At 45.9% G+C, this 27,742-nt stretch overlaps 1 protein-coding gene across 1 annotated transcript; it reads right to left on the bottom strand.

The window, feature by feature from the left end:
- FLVCR1 (FLVCR choline and heme transporter 1) lies at positions 1-27,662 on the bottom strand. Its single transcript, XM_068279699.1, has 3 exons — positions 27,011-27,662; positions 10,750-10,891; positions 1-76 (listed from the first exon to the last, which is right to left on the bottom strand). The coding sequence occupies exons 1-3, from the start codon at positions 27,602-27,604 to the stop codon at positions 72-74; spliced, it is 741 nt and encodes a 246-aa protein (XP_068135800.1). The 5' UTR covers positions 27,605-27,662; the 3' UTR covers positions 1-71.
- Positions 27,663-27,742: the final 80 nt, after the last annotated feature.

Here is a 27,742-nt window from a genome sequence, read left to right as displayed (position 1 = left end):
CTGGGTCTTTGCATTCCAATGACGAGATCTCCCTTCAATCAGGGGCACCTCTAGCTACTTAAAGGGGAACGTCAGCCTAAACAAACATACTGTCAAGTTACATTAGTTATGTTAATTAAAATATAGGTAATATAATCTCTTACCCACCCTGTTTAAAAAGAACAGGCAAATGTTTGGGATTTCATGGGGGCAGCCATCATTTTGGTTAAAAGAAAGTGAGAGGGAGCATGAGAGTTCCAACTGTCCTGTGTCCTGATCACCCCTCCCAGTTGTGCACGCTAGGCTTCAAATCTCAAAGAAAAAATTTGCACCAAAACAGCAGAATGAGAACATCAGAAATCCCATCATGCTTTGCACAGCATCAGGGGGAAAATGTCCAGGCAGTTTTCTTCTGTGCAGCTATAAAGGAGGCTTGGGTAAGAAAAACAAAGTTCTGATGCTGTGAAACTGTAAGGCTTGAAACCCACTGCAAAACGCTATCGCTAATCGCAAGCGCTAGCATTTTGTATGAGCAGTTTCATGAGCGTTTTAGGAAGCGATTTTCCAAAGCGTATCAATTTGCCAGCGATTGTGTAGCGATTAGCATTTTAAAGTCTGATTGGTTCTTTCAATTAATTTTAATTTTGTTACAGTGTGTTGTAAGGTTAACACGCTAGCAAAATCGCTCCATGCAGGTTTTAATGAGCGATTAAGCAAGCGTTGTTATACTTTACATTGAAGCGCTGACGCTCCCAAAATGCTGCATGTCCTGCGTTTGCGATTTGAGGAATGGAAGTTTCCCCATCCATTAACATTAGCTGAGCGTTTTGGCAAAACGCTAGCATTTTGAATCGTTCCAGAAATTCTCACAAAACCGCTCTTGTGGGTTCCAGCCCTTAAACACCAAGCCTTTTCAGGGCCCGTTTCCACTAGCGCGAATCCGCATGCAGACAACGCATGCGGATTCGCATAGGCCATACAAGTGGATGGGACTGTTTCCACTTGACAGTTTTCATTTGCGTTTTTATGTGCAGGATTTTTCTGCACAGTAGACCCTGCAGAATTCGCCTGCGTCTGGAATGCAGGCGAATCACAGGCAATGTATTTAATAGGGAAATCGCATGCGTTTTTTCCCGCGATTTCGCATTGAAAGTAATGTAAATTGACACAGGCAGGGACATGGTTAAAATCGCATATACCCTGCCTATTGCATGCGAAATCGCGGCAAAATCCGCATGCGGAATCGCATCCGCATGCGATTTCATCAGCGGTGATATGCGGCGATTCCGCACCGCAATAGTGGAAACGTGCCCTCAGTATTAGGTAGCCAAAAGTTCACTCAGTATTTAAAGTGAACCTCCAGACTAAAAATCTACTCAGCAGCACTAAGGGACACCTGTAGGTACCTATGACAGGCAAGGAAAGTAAGGGAGAATTGACAGCTGGGACAGCCAACACACTTGCAGTGCGGTTTGGAAGGTGCTTGTAGGTTCATGGAGGGTGAAGTCTAGGGTGCCAGGAGATCTGTGCCTATAGGCTCCTGTGATGTAAATCCGGGCCCGACGGATAATTTTGTGTCTGTACAGGGCTTTACATAATGTGTAGGGACATTCAAGGAGAGACTGAGGAGGTTAGTGAATGCATGAACATTTGCCACAAGACATAAGCAATAAAATACATATATAAAAGACGTAATACTAATAAATAAAAAAATAAAAAGTACACAAAAACAAGGTATAGGAAAACCACCTATATTATCTCCAAACAACTCAAAAAGGCTGCTGAAATCTACTCCCTCTTCAGAAACCTCTATAGCTAGAGATGGAAATTTCCGCTTACCTACAGCAGAATAAATCCACGTTTATCATGAGTGGTAACTACAGCTTAGCGCACATAGACCAGCATTCATCAGGGCTGCCTCAGTGTGTCTCTGGCAATCTTACCATTCACCACAGGACTGGTGTGAGGAACATGACAAGAACCACACCCTAAAAGCCATCTTACCAGTCCAATAAAGCGCGCTTCTGATTGGCTCCTGAGGGACATGAGAAACCTCAATCTTTGCTCTAGTCACACAAGAACCACACGACACGGATATAAACGGTTTTATTCATTGGCACAAGCTGGTCTCTGCATAAAAGGGACAGTGTTACTAGCTATGGAAAGCCTCCATGCTACCTCACCCCTGACACTGCAGTGGGATCGCGCTGGGCATTCACCTGCTATAGAGACCACCAGAAGAGGCCACAGCATGTTACACGGTTTACATTGGGCCGGTTACAAGCAGAATAGCTGCATGGCCTCATTTAACTGAGCGAATTACTACTCTGTGTTAGCATGAGACAGCGATCTCTGCAGAACCCACTGCCAGCAATTAGCAGCTGTGCTGCAGGCATGCGTGCTGGGAGCGCTTAATCACGTTATAAGGACAGCGGGATGCGGAATCCTCTGTAACCAACACCCAAGGCTTCCAGCGGGAAGGCAGGTCCCATGTAAAGAAACAGATGTTCATTCCCAAACCCAGGAGGGGACCGAGGGGGAGAGAGGGACACTAAACTACTAAGGTACAAACTATAAAGGACCAAATCCACGCTTACCGCTGGACCGCACAACCAATGCCTGTATGAGGCTTAAAGGTCTAAAATTGGCCCTAGACTTCAATGGATGACTATGGTTGGGATAAGTCAAATCAGCCTAAAGCTACGTACAGACATGCGATAACGATCGTTCGTAAGCAACGACGAACGATCAATTAAGGAGAGAAATGAAAAGGTCGTTAGTAAAGAGGTGTTGAAAGTGGGAAACGATCAGATCGTTTCCGAACGAACGATGCGGAAGTGACGAAGGTATGATACAGCGCATCTAGTATGCTAAACGTTATTCAGATCAATGAACCCGGAACGAACGTCATTGTTAATGGCCAGTAGGAAAGAGGAAGTTGCATATATATATATATATATATATATATATATATATATATATATATATATATATATATATATATATATATATATATATATATATATATATATATATATATATATATATATATATATATATATATATATATATATATATATATATATATATATATATATATATATATATATATATATATATATATATATATATATACATATACACACACACAGGGAGAGAGAGATATAGATAGATATATCTCTATCTATGTCAACATATATCTATATATCTCTATACATCTATCTACATCTATATATATATATATATATATATATATATATATATATATATATATATATATATATATATATATATATATATATATATATATATATATATATATATATATATATATATATATATATATATATATATATCTATATACATCTCTCTGTCTCTCTCTCTCTGTCTGCGCATGTACGGTACTTAACGAACGATCGTTTTTGTAACGATCAGCATACACACGTACTTTTGCTAACGATCGTCGTTACAAAAAATCCGCCAGGACGGATTTCCAGTTTGCAACGACTTCAGTCGCTGATCGTTACCCTTAACGATCGTTAGCGGTTATTTTGTAACGATCGTCGTTATAAACGATCGTTAGTCGTTCGTTACCAACGACTTTAGTCGCATGTCTGTATGCCCCTTTACACATGCCATGTCTTTTGTTTGTAAACCCTGCATAAAACTGGCAATTACAAGCCAGGATTGCAGCAGGGAGTGGCAGAAACAGCACAGAGGGGACCAGGAGAACATCATGAATAGAATGGTATGCTTTTTATTGTAAGAGTTTTACAGTACAGATTCTCTTTAATGAAAATAGTCAAAATGAAATACAATACGCATAATATTAACACAGCATCTCTTACCTCAGTCATTTTCTGATTGGTGAAAATTCGTATGTAAATTTTTATGCAAATTTTCACACACACACACACACACGATAATTTACATTACTTAACTATAACATAATCTGCCTAGTAACAGCTTACTCTTGACTGCTGACAACTTCCTGTAATCCTGATCTAATGCTAATTTTTGGGCAAATTCGCATTGCCTGTACAAAGCATTGTACGCGAAGTCCAAGAAAAGGATGCAGGAACTCATTTCGAATGCATATGAAAATTCGCATTGAATGGAAACAGCCCCATTCACTACCATTAGTTGCAAAATCAATGCAAATTTTCTGAGAGAAAAATCTGACACAAAACACACAAGTTGAAACCAGGCCTGAATAGCCCTGCCTTCCTAGTGACGTTTAGCCTAGGCTGTTTAGCTATGCAGAATCCAAACCCCTTTCCAGCATTCTGAGAGACCAGGTGTATTTTGTGCTGGCTTCAGAACTCTCAGTAACCAACCACCACCTGACAAGACAGGGTATACAAGTTTTATACATACCTGGGGCTTCCTCCAGGCCCCTCCACACTGATCGCTCCCTCGTGCCATCCTCCGCCTCCTGGATTGCTCAGCAGATGCCCCGTTAGATTCACCAGTCGGGAGTCAGTCAGCACAGGCACAGTCCGCTGACACGGGCTCCGCCTTCTGTGGCTGCGCAGTATTACGGTAGCACGGCAGAGGGAGTGCGCTGCCAGGCTGCGCATGCGCACTGGCGAATCTACGCTGGCGAATCTACTGAGCAATCCAGTAGGCAGCGATCGGCATGGAGAGGGCTGGAGGAAGCCCCAAGTATGTATCCCTTCTCAGGTTTACTTTAAGAGTGACCTTAAACCAGTGAAATGTCAGAATGTAAATCAGGGAGAGGAAAGATTTTAAACACCACACAACACTATTCTAGCATTTTTTAGAGCAATTTTCCACTTTCCAATACTTAATGAGGCTGAATTGCCTGAGAAATGCTGTGGGACCCACCAAAAAAAATCCACATTGCTCTGGTTTTTAAACCTTTAAAAATAGAGCTCAGAAGCACTCTAGGTGTGCACCAGTCCTAAATCATTTATAAATTAATATCTTTAAAAAAAAAATAAAAAAACGTGACTACATTTTAACTACAGTTCCTCTTTAAAGAGAAACCGTAACCAAGAACTTCTCTTCCCAGTCAGTAGCTGATACACCCCCAAACCCCCCCCCCCCAACCCCCCTCCTTTCCATGAGAAACCTTTATCTTTTCACAAAAACGGATCAGGGGGCTCTGTATGGCTGATATTGTGGTGAAACCCCTCCCACAGACTGATGTCATGACCATGGTCACCATGTCACCATGTGATAAATGTCAGAATGTAAATCAGGGATTTAAAAGATTTTACAACGGGCAAACACTGACTAAATCATTTATACATAATTGTAAAAATGAAGCACTTTTTATTACATTTTCATTTGAGTTCCTCTTTAAGGTAGACACGAGACTAATCGCCTGGATCTCTCAGTGAGCTGAACGCAGAGCTCAGGGATGTATGATGAGCTCTGTGAGAGTCAGCATCCCGTGGTAAACCGCATCAGGACATCCAGGGACACAGCCAGGCTTAAGAGGCAACTGACTGTCCCATTACCTGTAATGTCTGCTACCTGAAAAATGCCTATTATGCAGATAAGGGAGGATTTATCCTGGCAGATTCTCAGGGACACCATTGCTGACCTCATTCCAAAAATCTCCATATCTGTGAGGACTGACACAGAGCTTTGGAATCATGCCCAAAGAGTATGGCCGGCGTCCCAGATTCCTCCACCCCTGCTTCCCTCCCACACCACACAAGGTAAACACAGCATAACTGAGGAAGGAAAGTTCTGAAGATCTGTGTGGCAGTGTACCAACTCCAGATTCATTTCTGTAAGCCCAAAGGACTTATCACAGGCACAGTAGGAAAGAGGCAAAAAAACTTCTTTAGAGAAAAACACACCACTGGTAAGCCAACAGTGCATTGCTCTGATCGTGCCATTTCTAGTGGAGCATAGACAGAAACTGGTTTGCCCGGGAGAAACAAAGAAGGTATATGCTACCAAACCAGGTATCACCTGACTTATGACTGACCCTGTAAGGGCAAGCGCAAAACAGTAGCTCTTACATTACAGAACTCGTCACGCCGCATTCAGTAAAAACGCCTTCACTTGTGTGCAGCCATCTGTAGCCTGAGGTGATATGAACATTTATGAGCAATTAGTCACCTCATGAAAGGATTATTCTCGTGTATGTTCAGGCAAAATCCTGCGCTCGCTATACAAAAAGGTACGAACGCCCAACCATCTGCAGGAAGAAATCTCTACATGTCACTATGTGCGGCCGTGTCTGTCTGTACCTGTGGTATGAACATGGGAGAGGCCCTTCAGGCAATCACCAAGGAGTGGCCTACAGAGTAAGCCAGGAGCCTTCAAACAGCTCTGAGGTGAGGCAAACAAATGAGGGAGCACAGATAGTTACAGTAATATTTAAACCTATCTCTTTCCAGCATCATACTCATTCCACCTACAGTGATACAGTATATAGAAGACCGCAGTTAAAGGGAACCTGTACTGAGTAAAATTATTTAAAAACAAACATGACGTAGCTGCAAATGAATATTACACACTAACCTCACCGTCAGTTCCTCTCAGGAGCTCACCATTTTCTTCTTGTCAGAAATAGAAGGGATCACTGTAAGATTTTGTCAGAACTGAAATATACCAGTTGCTGTCAGTTATATATCAGCAGCTGTCAGTTACAACTGAATGTGCAAGTAGTGTCCATGTTTCCCTATGGCTCAAGTGGGTGATATTACAGTTTAACAGTGTGCTGATCAGGAAGCTGTTAGGGGGTAATGGCCATTTTCAAAATGGAGGAGGACAGAGATTTCCATCGATTACAGTGGACAAACAGGACGCAGGAGAGGAGAAAGATTGATGAGCAGACTACATGGGAGGCAAGTATGACCTGTGTATGTTTATTTTGACTTTTTATCTTCAGTTCAGGTTCTCTTTAACCACTTCAGCCCTTTTCACTTTATACATCCGAGCAACGTTCACCTCCCATTCATTAGCCTATAACTTTATCACTACTTATCACAATGAACTAATCTATATCTTGTTTTTTCGCCACCAATTAGGCTTTCTTTGGGTGGTACATTTTGCTAAGAGCCACTTTACTGCAAATGCATTTTAACAGGAAGAATAAGAATAAGAAAAAAAAAATAAAAAAAAAAACTGAAAAAATTCATTTCTCAGTTTTCAGCCATTATAGTTTTTAAATAATACATGCCTCCATAATTAAAGTACACGTATTGTATTTGCCCATTTGTCCCGGTTAGTACACCGTTTAAATTATGTCCCTATCACAATGTATGGCGACAATATTTTATTTGGAAATAAAAAAAAGGTGCATTTTTTTTCCGTTTTGCATCCATCACTATTTAAAAGTTTAAAATTGAAAAAAAATTTCATCTTTACATTGATATTTAAAAAGTTTAATATATTAAACATTTTATTTGGGTATTTTTGGGAGGGTGGGATGTAAACAGTAATTTTTTTCTGTAAAGGTGTTGATTTTTATTTTTTTGCATTTAGTTGTAGTTTTACTTTTTGGTCACAAGATGGCAGCCTTGTTTACATGACCTCACTAAGCGTAACAGATGCGCTTAGAGGGACGCAAGAGCCAGAAAAAGCGAAGCTTCCGAGAGAAGCTGACGCTTTTTCTGCGGGAGAGAAGAATCAGTGATCAGGCACCATAGCCCGATCCATTGATTCCTGGGCTACCGAACCGCGGGTCCGGAGCGCGCGGACATGCACATGGCCTCCTGGACGTAGCTACTACGTCCAGGAGGCAAAAGTGGTTAAAGAGACACTGAAGCGGAAAAAAAATTATGATATAATGAATTGGTTGTGTAGTACGGATAATAACTAGAACATTAGTAGCAAAGAAAATATTCTCATTTTTATTTTCAGTTAGAGGTTTTTTTTATATAACATTGCATCATTCTATAATATTTGCAGTTTACACACTACTCAGCATTCTAAATGATTTTACAGAGCAGGCTTGTGCACTTTTGAACTGTCCTCTGCAGAAAAAAAAAAGTGACTGACACTTGAGATAAGAAGCTTCAGAAGACAGAGCTCTCTGCGACTTTGAAAGTGGTGGTGCTCAATGACTCTTTTGCATAGATAACTGGCGTTTCTTAACTCTTCCTGTACTGGAAACAACATTAGGCTTAGGTCTCTCCTAATGTTAAATTTCTTAGCTGTACTACACATACAAGTCATTGTCTTTTTTCCCACTTCAGTGTCTATTCATGGTGGCCATACATCAAGTGACTTGGCGGCCGATCGACCACGCAATTGAATTTATCGAATCGGATAAAAATCAATGCCGCCAAGTGCATGCCCGACCGATGATGCGACCAATTTCGGGCTGAGCAGGTTGACTGGACATGCTGTAAGACAGTGCTGTCCAACTTCATGGGCATGGAGGGCCATTTTTTTTTCAGACCCCATGGTGGAGGGCCGAAGGTTCTTGCTAGAGCCGCAGACCCCCCCCCCCCCCCCGGAAAAAAATGCGATTAAAGGACAGTTAGATTGGCAGCACTTTTCACAAAATGCAATTTAAAATAATGGTTAAGTTACGCGCGCCAGAAATCACAAGGGTTCCGTTGAGCGGCGCGCATAGCGCGCCGCGCCGAAAAATGGGTTTGGCCATGGACCAGAATGCGGGTGTGGCCACGGGTGGAGGGAAATTTACATGAACTTAGCAATAGATTAGGACAGTGGTGGTAAACCTTTTGGAGGCCGAGTGTCCGAACTGCAACTTAAAAGTCACTTATCGCAAAGTGGCAACAGCAATTTAAACTACATACAAACGTTTTAACTCATACATGAACATTATGGAAAATCCAAGTTGAAAATAAACTCTGAAGATAAACAATTTCATCCATCCTACTCCTGAAAAATGTATTTTTTTTTATTTATTTTTTTAGAACCTCCTATTTTCCGTTTTAAAAAGCTAAAAAAGGTTTAATGCTATTGTCTCATGAGGATGATTCAGCTTTTCCATAGTCTCGCAGTTCGCAATCATGTGACCCCCAACAAGACAAATTCAGCAATCATGAGGCCCCCAACAAGACAAATTCAGCAATCATGAGGCCCCCAACAAGGCACATTCAGCAATCATGAGGCCCCCAACAAGGCACATTCAGCAATCATGAGGCCCCCAACAAGGCACATTCAGCAATCATGATGCCCCCAACAAATGAGGCCCCCAACAAGACAAATTCAGCAGTCATGAGGCACATAAATAGAGAACATTTCACATAAATAGGCAGAATGCCCCTTTAATATGGTAGACACCTCTTACCTGGCTTCTGTATTCTCCTCTACTGGCTGCTGTGCCTGGCTGGCCTGGCAATAGCGTTTTCGGCCAGATTGGTGATGATGTGTGGGCTGAAAGGCCTTGCGGTGCTGCTGTGGCCGGGCTGGCGGTGATGCTGTGGTGTGACCGGATGAGGTAGTGACAGGTGTCCCCCCAGTTAGATAGTGACAGGTGTCCCCCCAGTTAGATAGTGACAGGTGCCCCCCCAGTTAGATAGTGACAGGTGCCCCCCCAGTTAGATAGTGACAGGTGCCCCCCCAGTTAGATAGTGACAGGTGCCCCCCCAGTTAGATAGTGACAGGTGTCCCCCCAGCTAGATAGTGACAGGTGCCCCCCCAGTTAGATAGTGACAGGTGCCCCCCCCCCCCGGTCACATAGTGACAGGTGCCCCCCTCCCAGTTAGAGTGACAGGTTCCCCCCCCAGTTAGTGACAGGTTCCCCCCCAGTTAGAGTGACAGGTTCCCCCCCCCCAGTTATAGTGACAGGTTCCCCCCCCCCAGTTATAGTGACAGGTTCCCCCCACCCCCAGTTAGATAGTGACAGGTGCCCCCCAGTAAGTGACCGTTGCCCCCCAGTCAGCGTCCATTACCTCGCTCCTGTGCCCCGCTGCCTCACAGCTCAGACCTCACAGATCGCGGCGACTGAAACAAGCAGAGCGCGCGCATAACACCCGCGCGGCAGAACGTCACATGGGGAAGTGATTGATTTCACTTCCGCATGTGACGTACTCCGTGCGGGTGTTATGCGCGCGCAGTGCGCTCTGTCTGCCTCCTGTCGCCGTGATCTGTGAGGTCTGAGCTGAGCTGTGAGGCAGCGGGGACACAGGAGAGGCCACACAAGAGAGAGCAGGCATGGCGCCCATAGCGCACGCCATGCCTGCATCTCGGGGAGAGGAGCGGGCCGCAACAGGAGGCCTGGCGGGCCGGATGCGGCCCGCGGGCCGCCAGTTGGACAGCACTGCTGTAAGATATCGGGCCATCGTGGTGGGTCAGATGTGCAGCGGTAACAGCGCATGATTTTTCAGGGCAAGCGACAAACGCAACAAACCCCCTGGCGCTGTTCCTGCAGTGTATAAATGTGCATTTATACATTACCTGGCCTGTGTTCGAGCCAAATACATACCCGGGCAACACCGGGCCATCAGCTAGTGCATAGATAAAAAACAGTTTGTCATCACACCCCTAAAACAAGCATGCAGCTTTTCTTGTCAGAAATATCTGATCTGCATGCCTGTTTAGGGTCTGTACAATGAACGGGTTGGTGAAGGGAGCCAAACTAAGCATTTGGGGGCATGTGAGCCTTTGAGACAAAGGGAGTGGAGAGTTCTGGGGATCTTTAATGCAAAGCTATATAGGGTTGCCATGGCAGCCAGCAACTTTTCTTACACAAAGTAATCACCGCTACAGACAATACACCACAAAATGGCTTGTGTATGACCTGGTTATATAGATTTTTATAATAAAATGGAACAATCTCCCTCCTGGGATAGCACACGGTATACTCACCTGCAATAGTCAGTAGGAAAAGTAGTGTAGACACGGCTGCGGTGCCATAGAACATGATGCTGATGTTGTGTCCTGTCTCTGCCATGTCATCGGATCTGGGGACCAACACCGGCGGGAGGAGGAAGCCCACTGCAGTGCCCAGCTGTGACAGGAAGACAAATTAAGGTGATTTTTTTTTACACACACACACACACACACAAAATCGTTTTATTGGCATGACATACAGGCACTGCCAAAGCAAGCTGAAATGGGGACAGGAAAGGGGCAGAGTCCTGCTGGGGGTACAATTAGTAAGTAGTCAGTGGACATTTTTAGGTTTGCAGTTCAATAATGCACCTCTGCGATATAGTGTACAGCGAATGTCCCTGTGGATTCCTCCTCTCAAGTCTGTGGCATGCTGTGACATAGTGCAGTGTTCTCCCCAGAAAGGTTTTCCAGCCGGGTGGCATGAAAAAGCAGCCGGGTGGGGCGAGATGTGAGAATGCAGGGCCGGCGCTTCTCTGCACAACTCTGCTTACAGAATAGGGGGGAGGTTAGCCGATGACAGCCAGGTGCTCACCAAAACTAGCCGGGTGCAGCACGCGGCTGAAAGAGCCTGGAGAGAACACTGCAGTGTGCAGCGATTGTCACTGTGGATTCCTCCTCTCCCTGTAGAATGAGTTTTCCCTTATCCTCTTGTGAGTGAAAGTCTGCAATCAGGTCCAGCACATTTCTGGTCCAGTCCTGTCAGTTTTCTATCAGTTTTACCTGACTGGACCGGAAAGGTACACATTTTATGTGTGAACACAGCTATAGAAACGTACAAAAAAAATAAATAAACACTGATGCAAACTGTCAAAAACTGACCAGGACTGGAGGACCTTTTAATGTGCGAACAAAAACTTAGTCTGGTTTTTCAGTCACAGTGGTACTCCTTTCTATTGGTCTCCTTTTTTAGCACTAAAAGGGGCATTAATCAGGTGTGAGATGGGCAAGCTAACTTCACACTAAAATCTGGAGGCTTAAATCGGGTCAGGTACCCGCGGGTTACCCGAAATGCAGGTCGGGTTTGGGTAGCAGTTTTGATTTAATCGGGTTGCGGGTCGGGTTACCAGATTCACCAGAAAGCGGTGCAGGTAGCGGGGCTGCGGGTCTGAAAAATAAGACCTGCGCAGGCCTCTACTAAAAACACTTCTTTAAAAATTAAGCTGACGAACCCTCCCACTCTAAGAATGTCTTTAATGTAATATTGTGCAATAGAAGAAGGGGTAGAGCTGCCGGCAGCTTGTTACAACACCTAGCAGCACTTTGGGGCATAGAAACTAGTCAGGAGATGAAACCTTTTGGTAAAACGTGACTAAGGCCGGCCTTGTAGAAGGTCAGTGTTTGTTCTCGCAGTAAGCGACTTGAAAGGAATTCTACTTGAGGAGCAATCTTCAGAAGAGGAACTAATAATTAAAGAGGAACTGTAGCGAAAATCTTAAAATTTAAAACACATACAAATAAAAGTATGTTTCCTTCTGAGTAAAATGAGCTATAAATTACTTCTCTCCTATGTTGCTGGCATTTACAGTAAGTAGTAGAAATCTGACATTGCCGACAGGTTTTGGGCTAGTCCATCTCTCCATGGGGGATTCTCAGCATGGCCTTTATCCTTTATAAAAGACACTCCCTGAAAAAGATTTATACAGAGATGCTGGCCAGCCTCCCTGCTCACCATACATCTTTTTTGGCAGTTGGATAGAGCAACTGCCATTCGCTAAGTGCATTTTGAAAATAAAGAAATCCCTGTGAACCCCCCATGAGGAGATGGGCTAATCCAAACCTGTCGGTTCTGTAAGATGATTTCTACTACCTACTGTAAGTGACAGCAACATAGGGTAAAAATAATTTATGGCTCATTTTACTCTGGAAGAAACATACTTCTTAATTGTACAAGTTTACTTATATTTTAATATTTTCACGACAAAGGTCCTTTAAAAACCTCTCAAAGCCAGGCCACTCTGTGCCACACAAAGCAGATTGGGGGGGGGGGGGGGGGGATAATTTGTAGTGCCATCAGTAGCCACATCTTTATAGGCATGCTGCCACACCACTGTAGTGTGAACCAATCTTTACCCTGTAGGAATATGGATAGTAAACTAGTATCTGTGTGTGCTGATCTGTGCTTGAATGGTCAGCTTCTGTTGCCTTTCTTCCCTTCACTCTTGCAGTTGTGTTTGCACTGTTAATCTTCTCTGTGCACAGCGCACACCAAGTACTGACCTACTTCTGAGTCATCTTTCTGTGTACACAGTGTCACTAACGTGCCAGTAATTTACCATTATCTTAAAAACGGAGGTGGAAATCTATAACTCAAGTCCATTGCGTTATTGATGAGAGCGATCAATGAATGCAAGCAACGCTAATCAACTATATGCAGCCAGCAAGGAGTGGACCCCCATGCTACTTCCAATGTCAAGAAGTGTTTGTGAACAAGATAAAGTTATTAAAAAAAAAAAAAAAAAAAAAAGGTTTTCTGTGTTCCAGATGCAGCTAAAAAAAATTAAAACAAATTTAAGAGAATCCTTGGATTTCTGCATTTGCTACTGCCCTCTGCTGACGAACAGAGCAGGTAGTCCCGGACTTACAACCGACCCGCATGGATTCTGTGTTTCCATAGGAACAAAGTCAAAAATTGTAGTGGAATGCTGAGAGTTGGGTGAGTAACTTCTCAGTTACACTCCACTTGGAATTATACACAGGGAAGGAGAGGGAGGCACTTGGGAGGGGCGTGAGCCGCCTTTCCATCATCAGGTGCCTGTAGGCACGAGCCTACAGTGCCTTATGGTAAATCCGGCCCTGGTGCCTGGTCTCCCAGGATGCTGTGGGCGGAGAATTCCGCATAGCTAAATAGTCTAGGCTGTGACATCCCTAGGAGGGCGGGTCTTCAAACCAATATATAGATATCGGAAGTGTGTTTCTAATGCTGAAACCAAGATTTCTGTAGAAGTATCCTGAGAATTTACTGCATTCTTCTGTATGTCACTACAGGACATACAGAACTCAATTCTCTTGCAGTAAAAATACTCTACCACTCTTCTAATAACAGTCTGAATGTTTTTTTTCAGTCACAGTGGTGTTCTGACTACTATTCAGTCTTCAGTTTGTTAAGCTGACAACATTTCCCTCTGACTCTGAATCTAATGTAATATTGTGCAATAGAAGGAGGGGTAGAGCTACCGGCAGCTTATTACAACACCTAGCAGCACTTTGGAGCACAGAAACTAGTTAGGAAATAAAAGTGGCGATCACGGATTGTACTTTTGGGAAAACTTGATGCTGGCCTTGAAGAGGGTCAGTGTTTGTCCTCACAGTAAGTGATTAGAAAGGAATTCTACTTCTAGGAGCAATCTGCAGAAGAGGCACAAATAAATCATCAATACGTCACAAGCTCTCAAAGCCAAGCCGCTCTCTGTGCCAAACAAAACTAATGATAAGAGAATGCAGCGCGCTCCTCAGCCGCCAGTACTCTTCCACACGGCGACCATGAACGCAGCGCTCCCAGCACACCGGCGACCATGAACGCAGCGCTCCCAGCACACCGGCGACCATGAACGCAGCGCTCCCAGCACACCGGCGACCATGAACGCAGCGCTCCCAGCACACCGGCGACCATGAACGCAGCGCTCCCAGCACACCGGCGACCATGAACGCAGCGCTCCCAGCACACCAGCGACCATGAACGCAGCGCTCCCAGCACACCAGCGACCATGAACGCAGCGCTCCCAGCACACCAGCGACCATGAACGCAGCGCTCCCAGCACACCAGCGACCATGAACGCAGCGCTCCCAGCACACCGGCGACCATGAACGCAGCGCTCCCAGCACACCGGCGACCATGAACGCAGCGCTCCCAGCACACCAGCGACCATGAACGCAGCGCTCCCAGCACACCAGCGACCATGAACGCAGCGCTCCCAGCACACCAGCGACCATGAACGCAGCCCGCTCCCAGCACACCAGCGACCATGAACGCAGCCCGCTCCCCAGCACACAGCGACCATGAACGCAGCGCTCCCAGCACACCAGCGACCATGAACGCAGCCCGCTCCCCAGCACACAGCGACCATGAACGCAGCGAGCTCCCCAGCACACAGCGACCATGAACGCAGCGAGCTCCCCAGCACACAGCGACCATGAACGCAGCGAGCTCCCCAGCACACAGCGACCATGAACGCAGCGAGCTCCCCAGCACACAGCGACCATGAGCGCAGCGAGCTCCCCAGCACACAGCGACCATGAACGCAGCGAGCTCCCCAGCACACAGCGACCATGAACGCAGCGAGCTCCCCAGCACACAGCGACCATGAACGCAGCGAGCTCCCCAGCACACAGCGACCATGAACGCAGCGAGCTCCCCAGCACACAGCGACCATGAACACAGCGTGCTCCCAGCTGCAGGTACTCTTCAAAGATGCATTTGCCTATGCACTGTGTGGAATAGAGCAGCAGCGCATGTACAGAGCACGGAGCAGCTCTGGGGAAAATAGAGTCAGGTATGAGCACAACCCTTTGCCCTGCTGTGTGACTGCTTCACTTTCCCCTTCAGCGCGTACTCACTCCTCCACACAGTGACCATGTACACAGCGCGCTCCCCAGCCTCCAGTACTCCTCCACACAGTGACCATGTACGCAGCACGCTCCCCAGCCTCCGGTACTCCTCCACACAGTGACCTTGTATGCAGCGCGCTCCCCAGCACACAGTGACCTTGTATGCAGCCCGCTCCCCAGCCCCCGGTACTCCTCCACACAGTGACCACATACGCAGCCCGCTCCCCAGCCCCGGTACTCCTCCACACAGTGACCACATACGCAGCGCACTCCCGCAGCCCCCCGGTACTCCTCCACAGTGACCACGTACGCAGCGCACCCTCCCGGTACTCTTCCACAGCACCTATTCAGTAAGTAGTTAGTTGGGCGAGACTCCCTAACACTGCTACTACCCACTGAGTGCACTCTAGTGGCTGCCTCAAGCGCTTTGAATCCGACAGGAGACAAACACGATACAAAATACATAATAATTTATTAAAAAAAAAATTCCACGAAGCTGGCACCACCAAATGTAGTAAAATAGCTCTTTATTCAAACGCCATTAAAATGACATTCAGTCAATGATCAAAAATGTAGCAATGGCGACAGCCCGCTGTTTCGAACTTGACGTCCTTTGTCAAGCCATACTGCTATCACTAAACATAAAACACACCTCCTTTAAATAGTGGTCAGTTACACAATCAACCAATGAGTTTGAAATCGCAACATCCAATGAGAATGCCTGACAGGGGGTGAGGACCTGATGGGGAACTGCTCTAAATGAATCTCGGCTCTGCCTGTTCAGTAAGCCAGCACCTATTCAGTAAGGAGTTTCTTGGGCAAGTCTCCTTAACACTGCTACTGCCTACTGAGTGCGCTCTAGTGGCTGCCTCACAAGCGCTTTGAGTCCGACAGGAGAAAGGCGCTATACAAATACTGCCATTATTATTATTAAATCATGTGATCCATGGTAGACCAATAGGAACGCTGGTCGCGTAACCGAAATACGCATGCGGACAAAAATACGCATGAAAATACGCATAAAAGCTTCCGGAACGCAAAAATGACGTCAACGCGTGTCGTACGCGTAAAAATTTACGCATGCATCACCGGATGCGTAAATTTACCAAAAAAGTATCCTAGGCCTCTCCCCAGTGTGGCCAGCTTAAAAAGTCCTAAAGCCTCACAAAGGAAGCATGTGATTAATCATAAAGACAAGCCCAGTTAAGGCCACATCAAAGAGGAAACAGTCGGCCCACACTGTGGAGAGCACCAAATTTTGGCAAAAGAGGGGGAAGGAAAGAAAGGGATGGAAGGCAAGGAAAAAGGGAGAGGGAGGGGGGGGGAAGAGGGAGGGGGGAGGAGAGGAAGGGGAAGGAGAAGGGAGGGAGACGGAAAGGCAGGGAGGGGAAGGAACCGGTCTCACCATAGATCATAAAAAAGCCAAAATAAATAAAAACATCAGGTAAAAACAACAACCCCTGACGGCATCGCCAATGGTTTACAAAGACAGAAGCATAGGCCAACAAGATCACGGCCAACACCCTTGAAGCATCAAAATTAAACACAAAAACTCAAATCATAATCTCGATTCAAACCCCCTCGACCCATGACCCCCAGGCGTTTAATCCACCAAGCTTCTCTACGTGCTAGTTCTTGTTTGCGGCTCAATTTACCTCGCCAATCAAGGGGAACACTATCGATTACTTGGACTCTCATTTGTGAAATGTTATGCCGTGCCTCTGTGAAATGACTAGACACTGTCTGGGTAGAATCCTTGTTACGGATGGCAGTCTTGTGACCCGACATCCTAACTTTAAGAGGTTTGGTCGTCATCCCAACATACCCAAGACCACATGGGCATACAATCAAGTAAACTACATAACTCGAGTCACAAGAGTACCGTCCCCTAACAACAAATCTTGTACCTCTAGAAGGGTGAGTGAAAGTACCACCTCTAGTGATATGACTGCATAAATGACAACTAAGGCAGGGATAGGTACCTTTCTTAGCATTATCAGGAAGCCTGTCCCTTGACACCCGGTGATGAAAAACCTTATCCCTGACAGTGGGGGCTCTCTTAAAAGACAAGAGAGGAGGGTAACGGAACTCGGGAATACGTGGGAAGGCCCCTTGTAAGAGGTGCCAATGTTTACGAATGGCCTTACCTATAGCTTCACTACAAGTATTAAAGGTAGACACAAATGGCATACGATGTTGTTTTGGTTGTCTCTTACCACGTCTACGCTGATCAGAAAGAGTATCAGAGGGGTATCCTCTTGCTCTAAATTTAGATCTAAGGGCCTCTTGTTGTTCCTCTCGTTTGATAGGGTCGGATACAATCCTCGAAACACGGGTCATCTGGCCAGAAGGAATAGCATTCTTGATGCCAATTGGATGAAAGCTATTAAAGTGTAAAAGAGAGTTTCTATCAGTAGGTTTTACGTAAAGTGTTGACTCTACCTTACCCGATGTACAGGTAATCCGGGTATCAAGGAACACAGCCTCCTCCTTACTGCTATGCTCAGTAAATTTAATGGTTGGACATTTAGAATGAAGAGAACCAATAAATTCAATTAGGGTCGAATGTGGCCCCCTCCCACAAACAAAAAATATCATCTATATAACGCCACCAGCACTTAGCGTGCTGGTGGAAGAGTGGGTGGGTATAAACAAAACTTACTTCGTATAAACCCATAAATAAACCAGCATAGGAAGGGGCCACATTCGACCCCATGGCTGTCCCCCGTTGTATGTAGAAGGAACCCTGAAAGGAAAAATAGTTAAATCTCAGATTCTCAAATCTTGAGATTTAACTATTTTTCCTTTCAGGGTTCCTTCTACATACAACAACGGGGGACAGCCATGGGGTCGAATGTGGCCCCTTCCTATGCTGGTTTATTTATGGGTTTATACGAAGTAAGTTTTGTTTATACCCACCCACTCTTCCACCAGCACGCTAAGTGCTGGTGGCGTTATATAGATGATATTTTTTGTTTGTGGGAGGGGCCACATTCGACCCTAATTGAATTTATTGGTTCTCTTCATTCTAAATGTCCAACCATTAAATTTACTGAGCATAGCAGTAAGGAGGAGGCTGTGTTCCTTGATACCCGGATTACCTGTACATCGGGTAAGGTAGAGTCAACACTTTACGTAAAACCTACTGATAGAAACTCTCTTTTACACTTTAATAGCTTTCATCCAATTGGCATCAAGAATGCTATTCCTTCTGGCCAGATGACCCGTGTTTCGAGGATTGTATCCGACCCTATCAAACGAGAGGAACAACAAGAGGCCCTTAGATCTAAATTTAGAGCAAGAGGATACCCCTCTGATACTCTTTCTGATCAGCGTAGACGTGGTAAGAGACAACCAAAACAACATCGTATGCCATTTGTGTCTACCTTTAATACTTGTAGTGAAGCTATAGGTAAGGCCATTCGTAAACATTGGCACCTCTTACAAGGGGCCTTCCCACGTATTCCCGAGTTCCGTTACCCTCCTCTCTTGTCTTTTAAGAGAGCCCCCACTGTCAGGGATAAGGTTTTTCATCACCGGGTGTCAAGGGACAGGCTTCCTGATAATGCTAAGAAAGGTACCTATCCCTGCCTTAGTTGTCATTTATGCAGTCATATCACTAGAGGTGGTACTTTTCACTCACCCTTCTAGAGGTACAAGATTTGTTGTTAGGGGACGGTACTCTTGTGACTCGAGTTATGTAGTTTACTTGATTGTATGCCCATGTGGTCTTGGGTATGTTGGGGATGACGACCAAACCTCTTAAGTTAGGATGTCGGGTCACAAGACTGCCATCCGTAACAAGGATTCTACCCAGACAGTGTCTAGTCATTTCCACAGAGGCACGGCATAACATTTCACAAATGAGAGTCCAAGTAATCGATAGTGTTCCCCTTGATTGGCGAGGTAAATTGAGCCGCAAACAAGAACTAGCACGTAGAGAAGCTTGGTGGATTAAACGCCTGGGGGTCATGGGTCGAGGGGGTTTGAATCGAGATTATGATTTGAGTTTTTGTGTTTAATTTGATGCTTCAAGGGTGGTTGGCCGTGATCTTGTTGGCCTATGCTTCTGTCTTTGTAAACCATTGGCGATGCCGTCAGGGGTTGTTATTTTACCTGATGTTTTTATTATTTTGGCTTTTTTATGATCTATGGTGAGACCGGTTCCTTCCCCTCCCTGCCTTTCCGTCTCCCTCCCTTCTCCTTCCCCTTCCTCTCCTCACCCCCCCCCCCACTCCCTCTTCTCCCCCCCTCCCTCACCCCTCCCTCTCCCTTTTTCCTTGCCTTCCATCCCTTTCTTTCCTTCCCCCTCTTTTGCCAAAATTTGGTGCTCTCCACAGTGTGGGCCGACTGTTTCCTCTTTGATGTGGCCTTAACTGGGCTTGTCTTTATGATTAATCACATGCTTCCTTTGTGAGGCTTTAGGACTTTTTAAGCTGGCCACACTGGGGAGAGGCCTAGGATACTTTTTTGGTAAATTTACGCATCCGGTGACGCATGCGTAAATTTTTACGCGTACGACACGCGTTGACGTCATTTTTGCGTTCCGGAAGCTTTTATGCGTATTTTCATGCGTATTTTTGTCCGCATGCGTATTTCGGTTACGCGACCAGCGTTCCTATTGGTCTACCATGGATCACATGATTTAGAGCAGTTCCCCATCAGGTCCTCACCCCCTGTCAGGCATTCTCATTGGATGTTGCGATTTCAAACTCATTGGTTGATTGTGTAACTGACCACTATTTAAAGGAGGTGTGTTTTATGTTTAGTGATAGCAGTATGGCTTGACAAAGGACGTCAAGTTCGAAACAGCGGGCTGTCGCCATTGCTACATTTTTGATCATTGACTGAATGTCATTTTAATGACGTTTGAATAAAGAGCTATTTTACTACATTTGGTGGTGCCAGCTTTGTGGAATTTTTTGTTACTGGGTCACCTGGTACTGTGACCATGAGCTAAGGCACACAGAGGTCTTCTTGCATGGGTGCTTCTCCATTTTTGTGAATAATAATTTATTATTATTATTCTTCTGTAAAGTGCTGCAGAAGATGTCAGTGCTATGAAACTACATACTAGACATTAGACTTTGGTAGTATTAGATTGCGAGCTCCTCTGAGGACAGTCAGTGACATGACTGTACTCTGTAATGTGTTGCAGGAGAGGTCAGTGCTATATAAGTACATATTATTGCCACACCTGATGCCTCAGTTTCCTTCTCTGAGGTACAAAGGTAAATGTACATGATACACTAAACGCATGACAAGGGGACACCTGCATCCGATGCACATTCTATACATACTCTGAGACATGGAAGGTCACCGTCACAGTGGAGGGGCTAAGGACAAGTTCAGGGTCATGTGACGTGTCACTTCCAGTCAGGAGCAGCGTGGGACATGTAAACACTCAGTACAACAGGAACTGCCAGCGTCAGGTAACTGGTCCTCAGGCATGTTGGGAATCCGCTAACATAGCAGGTTCAAGAAGTCTCACTTGACCTTCACTGATCAGAACAGAATGCCATGTACAAATCATCATGGGCTTACAGTACAATCTCGTTATAGTAAACTCAGTGTTCAGGTCCCAGCAAAGGAGTCTGTATAAATATACAATGTACGACCAATTCTGAAATAGTAAACTACTTTTCCTGGTCCCTTGGCGAGTACTACAAAAGGGATTCTACTGTACCTCAGCTTTATAAATGCATTCATAGAAAACAGATTCAAAAGCGTGCATTTCAAATGACAGCAAAAATATCTTGTTTTGGCTGCACATCAGGTAGGTGGTTGTGTTTATATAGCGCTAAAATCTCTTGCATGCAGTGGCATAGCTAAGGAGCTTTTGGCCAAGCGCAAGTTTTACATTGGTCCCCCTTAAAAAGGGAAGGTCAGAGCAATTTAAAAATAAAAATCCACTTACCTGGGTCTTCCTCCAGCCCCCTGCATCCGTCCTGTGCCCTCACCACAGCTCCCAGTCCCCTCCAGTGGAGATGCCAACCTCGCCAAGTCGGCTTCTCCTGCGCTCCAGCATGTGTCATCCAGACTGTACAGCGCAGAACTACGGCACCTGCGCAGTACAGTGCGGATGATGTCAGTGTGACTGCCTGAAAACTGCTTGCGCAAGCACAGTGTACATCCTGCGCCGGAGGGGACCCCGGGACACCGGCGGTGTGCATAGCTGCAGCGAGGGCATGGGATGGCTAGCAGGGGCTGGAGGAAGCCGCAGGTAAATGGAGAATGAGTGAGTAACAAAAAACCCTGCCCCTAATGAGGCTTTCCCTGTCCTCCTGTACAGCCCAGATCCAGAGCTGACAAAAAAAAAAAAAAAAAATAAAAAAAAAAAAAAATCTGACAAGCTTCTCGGCAGATGCACGCAGGTAGAATAGCGACAGCAGCACACAGCAATATTTACCTTTGGATTCCAGCGCAGGCGCAGTACCAGTTTCCACCTCTGGCTCTGGCGGACACCGCAGTAAAGATCATTAGGACTTGGTGGCTTCCCCCTTCTGGGGCAAATACCACCCAGGGGCTCTTTTCTTACAGGTTCTCTTTAATCATAATTTCTATGCAGCACCAAAACCTGCCAAGATCATCCATAGTATGAGAGGTAAGCAGAGGAGGGGGACAGAGTGTTAAATGATTACCACTATTCATAGTATAACATACACTACCAGCAGAACACCATTGAAGTGCTAATACTGCAACTCTGGGTAGATCATGCACTCTTGAGTGACAACCCGCATGAGCTTTCTGACTGATGAGATTAGTGTGATATGCTGGCCTGATGTTCTGTGCAACAGTGTAGGGGATTAGGAGCCATACATTTAGAGATTTTAACCCAGGATTGATCTTCATCCCAATCAGTAGCTGATACCCCCTTTCCCACAAGAAATCTTTTCCTTTTCCCTAATAGGTCATCAGGGGGCGCTGTATGGCTGATATTGTGGTGAAACCCCTCCCACAGTGTGATGTCATGACCATGCTCCTGACAGTTTGCTGTCTGTGAACCTCATTACATTGTGGAAAATAACAGCTGTTTCCAACTGCCAAGCAAGCAATACCTCACTCTGTGCATAGAACTCGAACACTCTGTACAGATCACCTGACAGAACTAAAGAGGTCACCACTAGTGATAAATGTCAGAATGTAAATCAGGGAGAGGATAAGACTTTACAATGGGCAAATAGTGACTAAATCTATAAATGAAGATTGTAAAAAATAAGCAACAGTATTCATTACGTTATGTTCACTAGAATCCCTCTTTAAAAGCATTACGTGCTTCTGCTGATTACAGTTTTGCTGCAGGCGGACGCTGGGATATGCATCTTATTGCCTGGCGGCTTGTAGGAATCAGAGTACTGTTGTGCTGCTGCTGTGTACGTGCTTCAGCTGCAAACAGAATCTATCCGATAGATCATTTTGTCTCTGTAATTTTCCACTTAGCTCGCAAGCTGAGACAGTTTAGGCACCTTGGTTTAGAGCATACATGTCAAACTCCAGCCCGCAGGCCAAACCTGGCCCTCAGAGCCATTCAATTTGGCCCTCATGTGGTTTCCCCACTTTGCATTATATTTAGCCCATTCTAAACCACCAGAGAAGCTATATTGGAGGTGAAGCCCTAGAACAGTGATGGCTAACCTTGGCAATCCAGCTGTGGTGGAACTACAAGTCCCATGAGGCATTGCAATACACTGACAGCTCTAAGCATACATCAGGGAGTCAGAGGCATGATGGGATTTGTAGTTTTGTCAGTTGGGAGTGCCAAGGTTAGCCATCACTGCCCTAGAACATGAGGGTAGCCATATGGGGAGGTAGGGGAAATGCATTAAACCCTAGGGAACTGTACAGGGGCCATAAGACACCTGGGAACTTTATAAGGGAGAAAGGTGGCCATTAGATATTGAGGTTGGCCCGCGACTATGTCCTAGTGTACAATTTTGGCCCACTTTGTATTAGCATTGACACCCCCGGTTTAGAGGTTCCATTTATTGCAACAATATAAAAAAATGGATCTTTCACAATGCTGCTTATTGATGGATTGTAATCATTCTGTAACCAAGTCACAGAAGAGAAATATTGTCCTTTTAGAGACTAATCAATGTGTCAAAGTACAAATGACGGTTCTTTTACCGTGGCCAAAGGCCTCTGAGTGACAGTAGCAGATAACTGTCAGTGGCCCCAACAACAGGCAATCAATGGCTGATAAATGATGGGATCTCCAGTAAACCCGGATGATCCACTGAGTGGTTATAATCAGACAGACAACATTTATATCGCACTTTTCTCCTGGCAGACTCAAAGCGCCAGAGCTGCAACCAGCAGGACGCGCTCGACAGTAGCAGTGTTAGGGAGTCTTGCCCAAGGTCTTCTTACTGAATCGGTGCTGGCTTACTGAACAGGAGGAGCCGAGATACAGATCCGGATCTGAACTGTCACCAGAGATAATCGATTCCCGACCGCTGCCAGGCAACAGTTATCGTATACGTAGCGTTAGGGCTGGAATCCACAAGAGCAGTTTCTGCTGCGTTTTGGAATCCTCGGCGATTCCAAAAACTCTAGGCTACAGAAAGGCAATTGGGGTGATATCCCCGGAGCGATTGCCATTCCCCCAAATTGCAATTGTGGGTCCTGCTGCATTTTATTTAAAGCATTTGTGCTTTTCAATGGCTGTATAAAGCATTGAATTTAAAAGCGCAGAATAAAATAAATGGTTTAGGGATTGCAATTTGTGAAGTCTGAAAAAACAATCCGAAACCAGATCAGACCTGTTGGAGGGGAATAGATTCAGCCCACCTGACAGGGAATTTCATGGTGTGTAACAGGCATGAGAGAAACACTAGATCAGCCAGGAAATCAGCATAGTTTAAAAGGAGATGAATATGGCAGCCTTCACATCCTCGTGCACACGGACGCTCCCGGTTTGCAGTTCTGCTGTTTACACAACAATGTAACCATAATATTGCTGAACACAAAACACTGAAATGACACAAGGAACCGTTTAGTTTCTCCAGTGAAAGCTCCTATGTTTTCTGACTAAGCAATCCACCCATTCCACTAGCACATGTCCTGCTCTGAACAGGTTACACAGCATTCAGTCACACTAAGTACTGCGTCTGCTTTCAGCAAAGACATGCAAGTAACGCATCAGCTGCACTGTGCCATGTGGGTGCTATTAATAATTAGAAGTCACATGACAGGAAGGAGTCATGACAGGAAGGCTTAGTGCTCCCCTCCGCACACTCCTGGGCCGGACCCAAATGAATGAATGCAGGATATGAATTCTATTAATACATGTTATACACCACTAGTCATTATGCCGGTGTAGTGCCGAGTTGTCCTGCTTTGTCGAAATGTACTACCTGGTCTAATCTGGTAGTGTCAATCGATAGACAAGGTGTCTAAATATGCAATTTTATCGAGATATGCTACTGGTCTGCCTAACTTACTCACCCTTCTCCACTCGTAACCCTAACTCTACACCCTCTCCTATCCTAACGCTAACCCTCCCATCTGTTCTAACGCTAACCTCCCTTTTCACTCCTAACACTAACCTACAACCTCTCCTAACCTGCTCCTATGGGATGCTTAGTAGTAGTTAGTATCGACAAGCCGGCGGAAGGATATCAGGCAAACTGAGCTCAAGTGCTGCTGCACATGCCCAGATCGGATTTCAGCATGTCTCGATGGGAAGCATAAATCGGCATTACACCGGTTCTATTAATTAGCACTAGTTGCCCTCCCGCCACATTGCACGTCCACGCACACACCAGCGCTCGACTGCGCAGCCACGAGGGGTCCGAAACTAAATCTACAAGGCCCAAGGCACTTGCCTAGTGTATGATCCTGCCCTGACCGTTCATACTATACATGTACTACATTGAGCTGCCCGGGATACAATAGTCAGGGGGCAGACGTTCCAGCATGGGGCTTGGCACAATCCAAACACAGGATGCCATAGTAATGCAAAGTTCAGTCCGTTTTTGTACTCAGTTTTTTTTTTTCTTCCCTTTGTGAGATTGGGGGGGGGGGGGGGGCAGAAGTTTAGTTTTATTGCCAGTTATTGAAAGGTCAGGGGCCGGGGTCAATAAGGAGGGTTAGAAGTCAGTAAGAACAAATAGGGAGATAGCCAAAAACTATGTCAGAGCCAATACCACAAAATACGGTCAATGGTCAAGTATCAAAGCACAAGGCGTTGCAAACTGGAAAACAGCTGGTGATTTAACTTTAAAGGGGACCTGAACTCTTGCACAGGACAGAAGGAAAAACAGAGAGAAATGCACCCTGAATATTTACAAAGTTCCCCCACTCTTGCTAATGCAATGCTATGGGGGATTTTTATAAAATCACATCACTCCAGTGTGAACACACCCATAGGATTGCATTAGCCAGAGCTTTTCAAATCAAAGTGCTCAGAAAAGCGCTCCTATATATAGCAATGATATCACGCAAACTGCACACAACTTGCAATTGGGACAGTCACAAGCATTCCTCGATACAGACTGGCCCAAATCGGAGAGGCATACAATTTGCACGCAAGTTAGAGCTACAGTATAATCTCAGGTATAACAAACAGGTATAGTAAACTACCTGGCCAATCTCCATTATAAGTCTATGGGAGCAAAGCCTGGTATAGGAAAACTTGTTATAGTAAACAGGTTTTTAGGCCCCTACGTGATGCTGACTCTGCATATAGAGAACAGTGGGCGGTGCTGGTTGTAAGCGAGTTGATGCCTGATAACATTTGTAAGACCAGAAAAATGGCCTCAGCACTGGATATACAGTGCTGTAACAAATAAGCAGCCTGGGGAAAAATGAGTAATGTGAATGCAAACAAAAGAGGATGCAGCATTACTTCCACTTTGCACTTATGGGCATATGAGATATTTATGATCAGACACATGGCACATCTCCCATCTCCCATACATGGACATATTTTTGGGCATATGGGATACTTGGGTACCTGGTTGCCCAGCACAGCCATGGCACCCCTATACATGACATATAATGGGTATATTAGATAGATCAAGATATATATGACCAGACACATGGCACACCTCCCATACAGAGACACATGATGGGCACATGGGGATATTTGGGTACCTGGTTGCCCAGCACAGCCATGGCACATAATGGGCATATGGAATATACACAGACACATGCCACATCCCCTACACATGACAGGCATATGTATGACCAGACACAAGGCACACCTCCCATACAGAGACACGTGATGGGCACATGGGATATGTATGATCACACACACAAGGCACACCTCCCATACAGAGACACATGATGGGTATATGGGGATATTTGGGTACCTGGTTGCCCAGCACAGCCATGGCACATGACAGGCACATGGGATATGTATGATCAGACACATGGCACACCTCCCATACAGAGACACGTGATGGGTATATGGGATATGTAGGATCAGACACATGGCACACTTCCCATACATGACATATGACAGGCATATGGGATATGTATGACCAGACACATGGCACACCTCCCATACAGAGACACATGATGGGCACATGGGGATATTTGGGTACCTGGTTGCCCAGCACAGCCATGGCACCCCTATACATGACATATAATGGGTATATTGGATAGATAGAGATATATATTATCAGACACATGGCACACCTCCCATACAGAGACACATGATGGGCACATGGGGATATGTGGGTACCTGGTTGCCCAGCACAGCCGTGGCACACGCCGTGGACACCTCCTTGGGGCCGAACCAGACAGAGGCCACCCGGGAGGGCAGCCCCAGGATGAAGACTTGCGCGATGGAGCAGATGATCTGGGCCAGCATGGTGACCGGGAAGAGGTCGGGCCGGGCGCTGGCACACTTCACCCAGGCGCCCAGGCAGTTGAGTCCGGAGCCCAGCAGGGCGGTGAGCCGCAGCCCCCGGGTGTCCAGCAGCCAGGTGGCCGGGAAGATGAGCGGCACATAGGCCACCATGTACACCATAGACAGCCAATCCACCTCCGGGTTGGTGAGGCCGTAGAAGCGGGTGAAGATGGAGGCCAGGATGCTGTAGTGGATCCACTGGAAGGCGTTCACCAGCGAGTAGAGCGAGAAGACGCCGAGCACCAGGAACCTCCTCCGGTACAGCCGGGTCTCCAGCGGCGGCGGCGGGAGCAGCAGCGGGGGGAGCATCGCCTGGCGCTCATCCTGCCCAGGGCTGCTCACTAACACCACCGCCTCGCCGTTACTGCTGGGGCTGGCCAGCCCGTCCCCGGCCTCCTTCACCTGGCTCAGCTCCGTGCTCACCATGACGAGCGGCAACGTCCCCCCTCCTTCCTGCGCCGGCCGAGCGACCGACTGACAGCTAGCCGGCTGCTGCCTCCGCATATACACAGCAAAAAAAAAATCAATTAACCCTTCGCACACTCACATGCAAATGTTCAAACA

Source organism: Hyperolius riggenbachi, chromosome 4, assembly GCF_040937935.1.
Source record: "Hyperolius riggenbachi isolate aHypRig1 chromosome 4, aHypRig1.pri, whole genome shotgun sequence".
In the NCBI taxonomy this organism is placed as follows: Eukaryota; Metazoa; Chordata; class Amphibia; order Anura; family Hyperoliidae; genus Hyperolius; species Hyperolius riggenbachi.
Note: the sequence above shows the minus strand (reverse complement) of the source record. Positions and strands in the feature narration are given on the sequence as shown.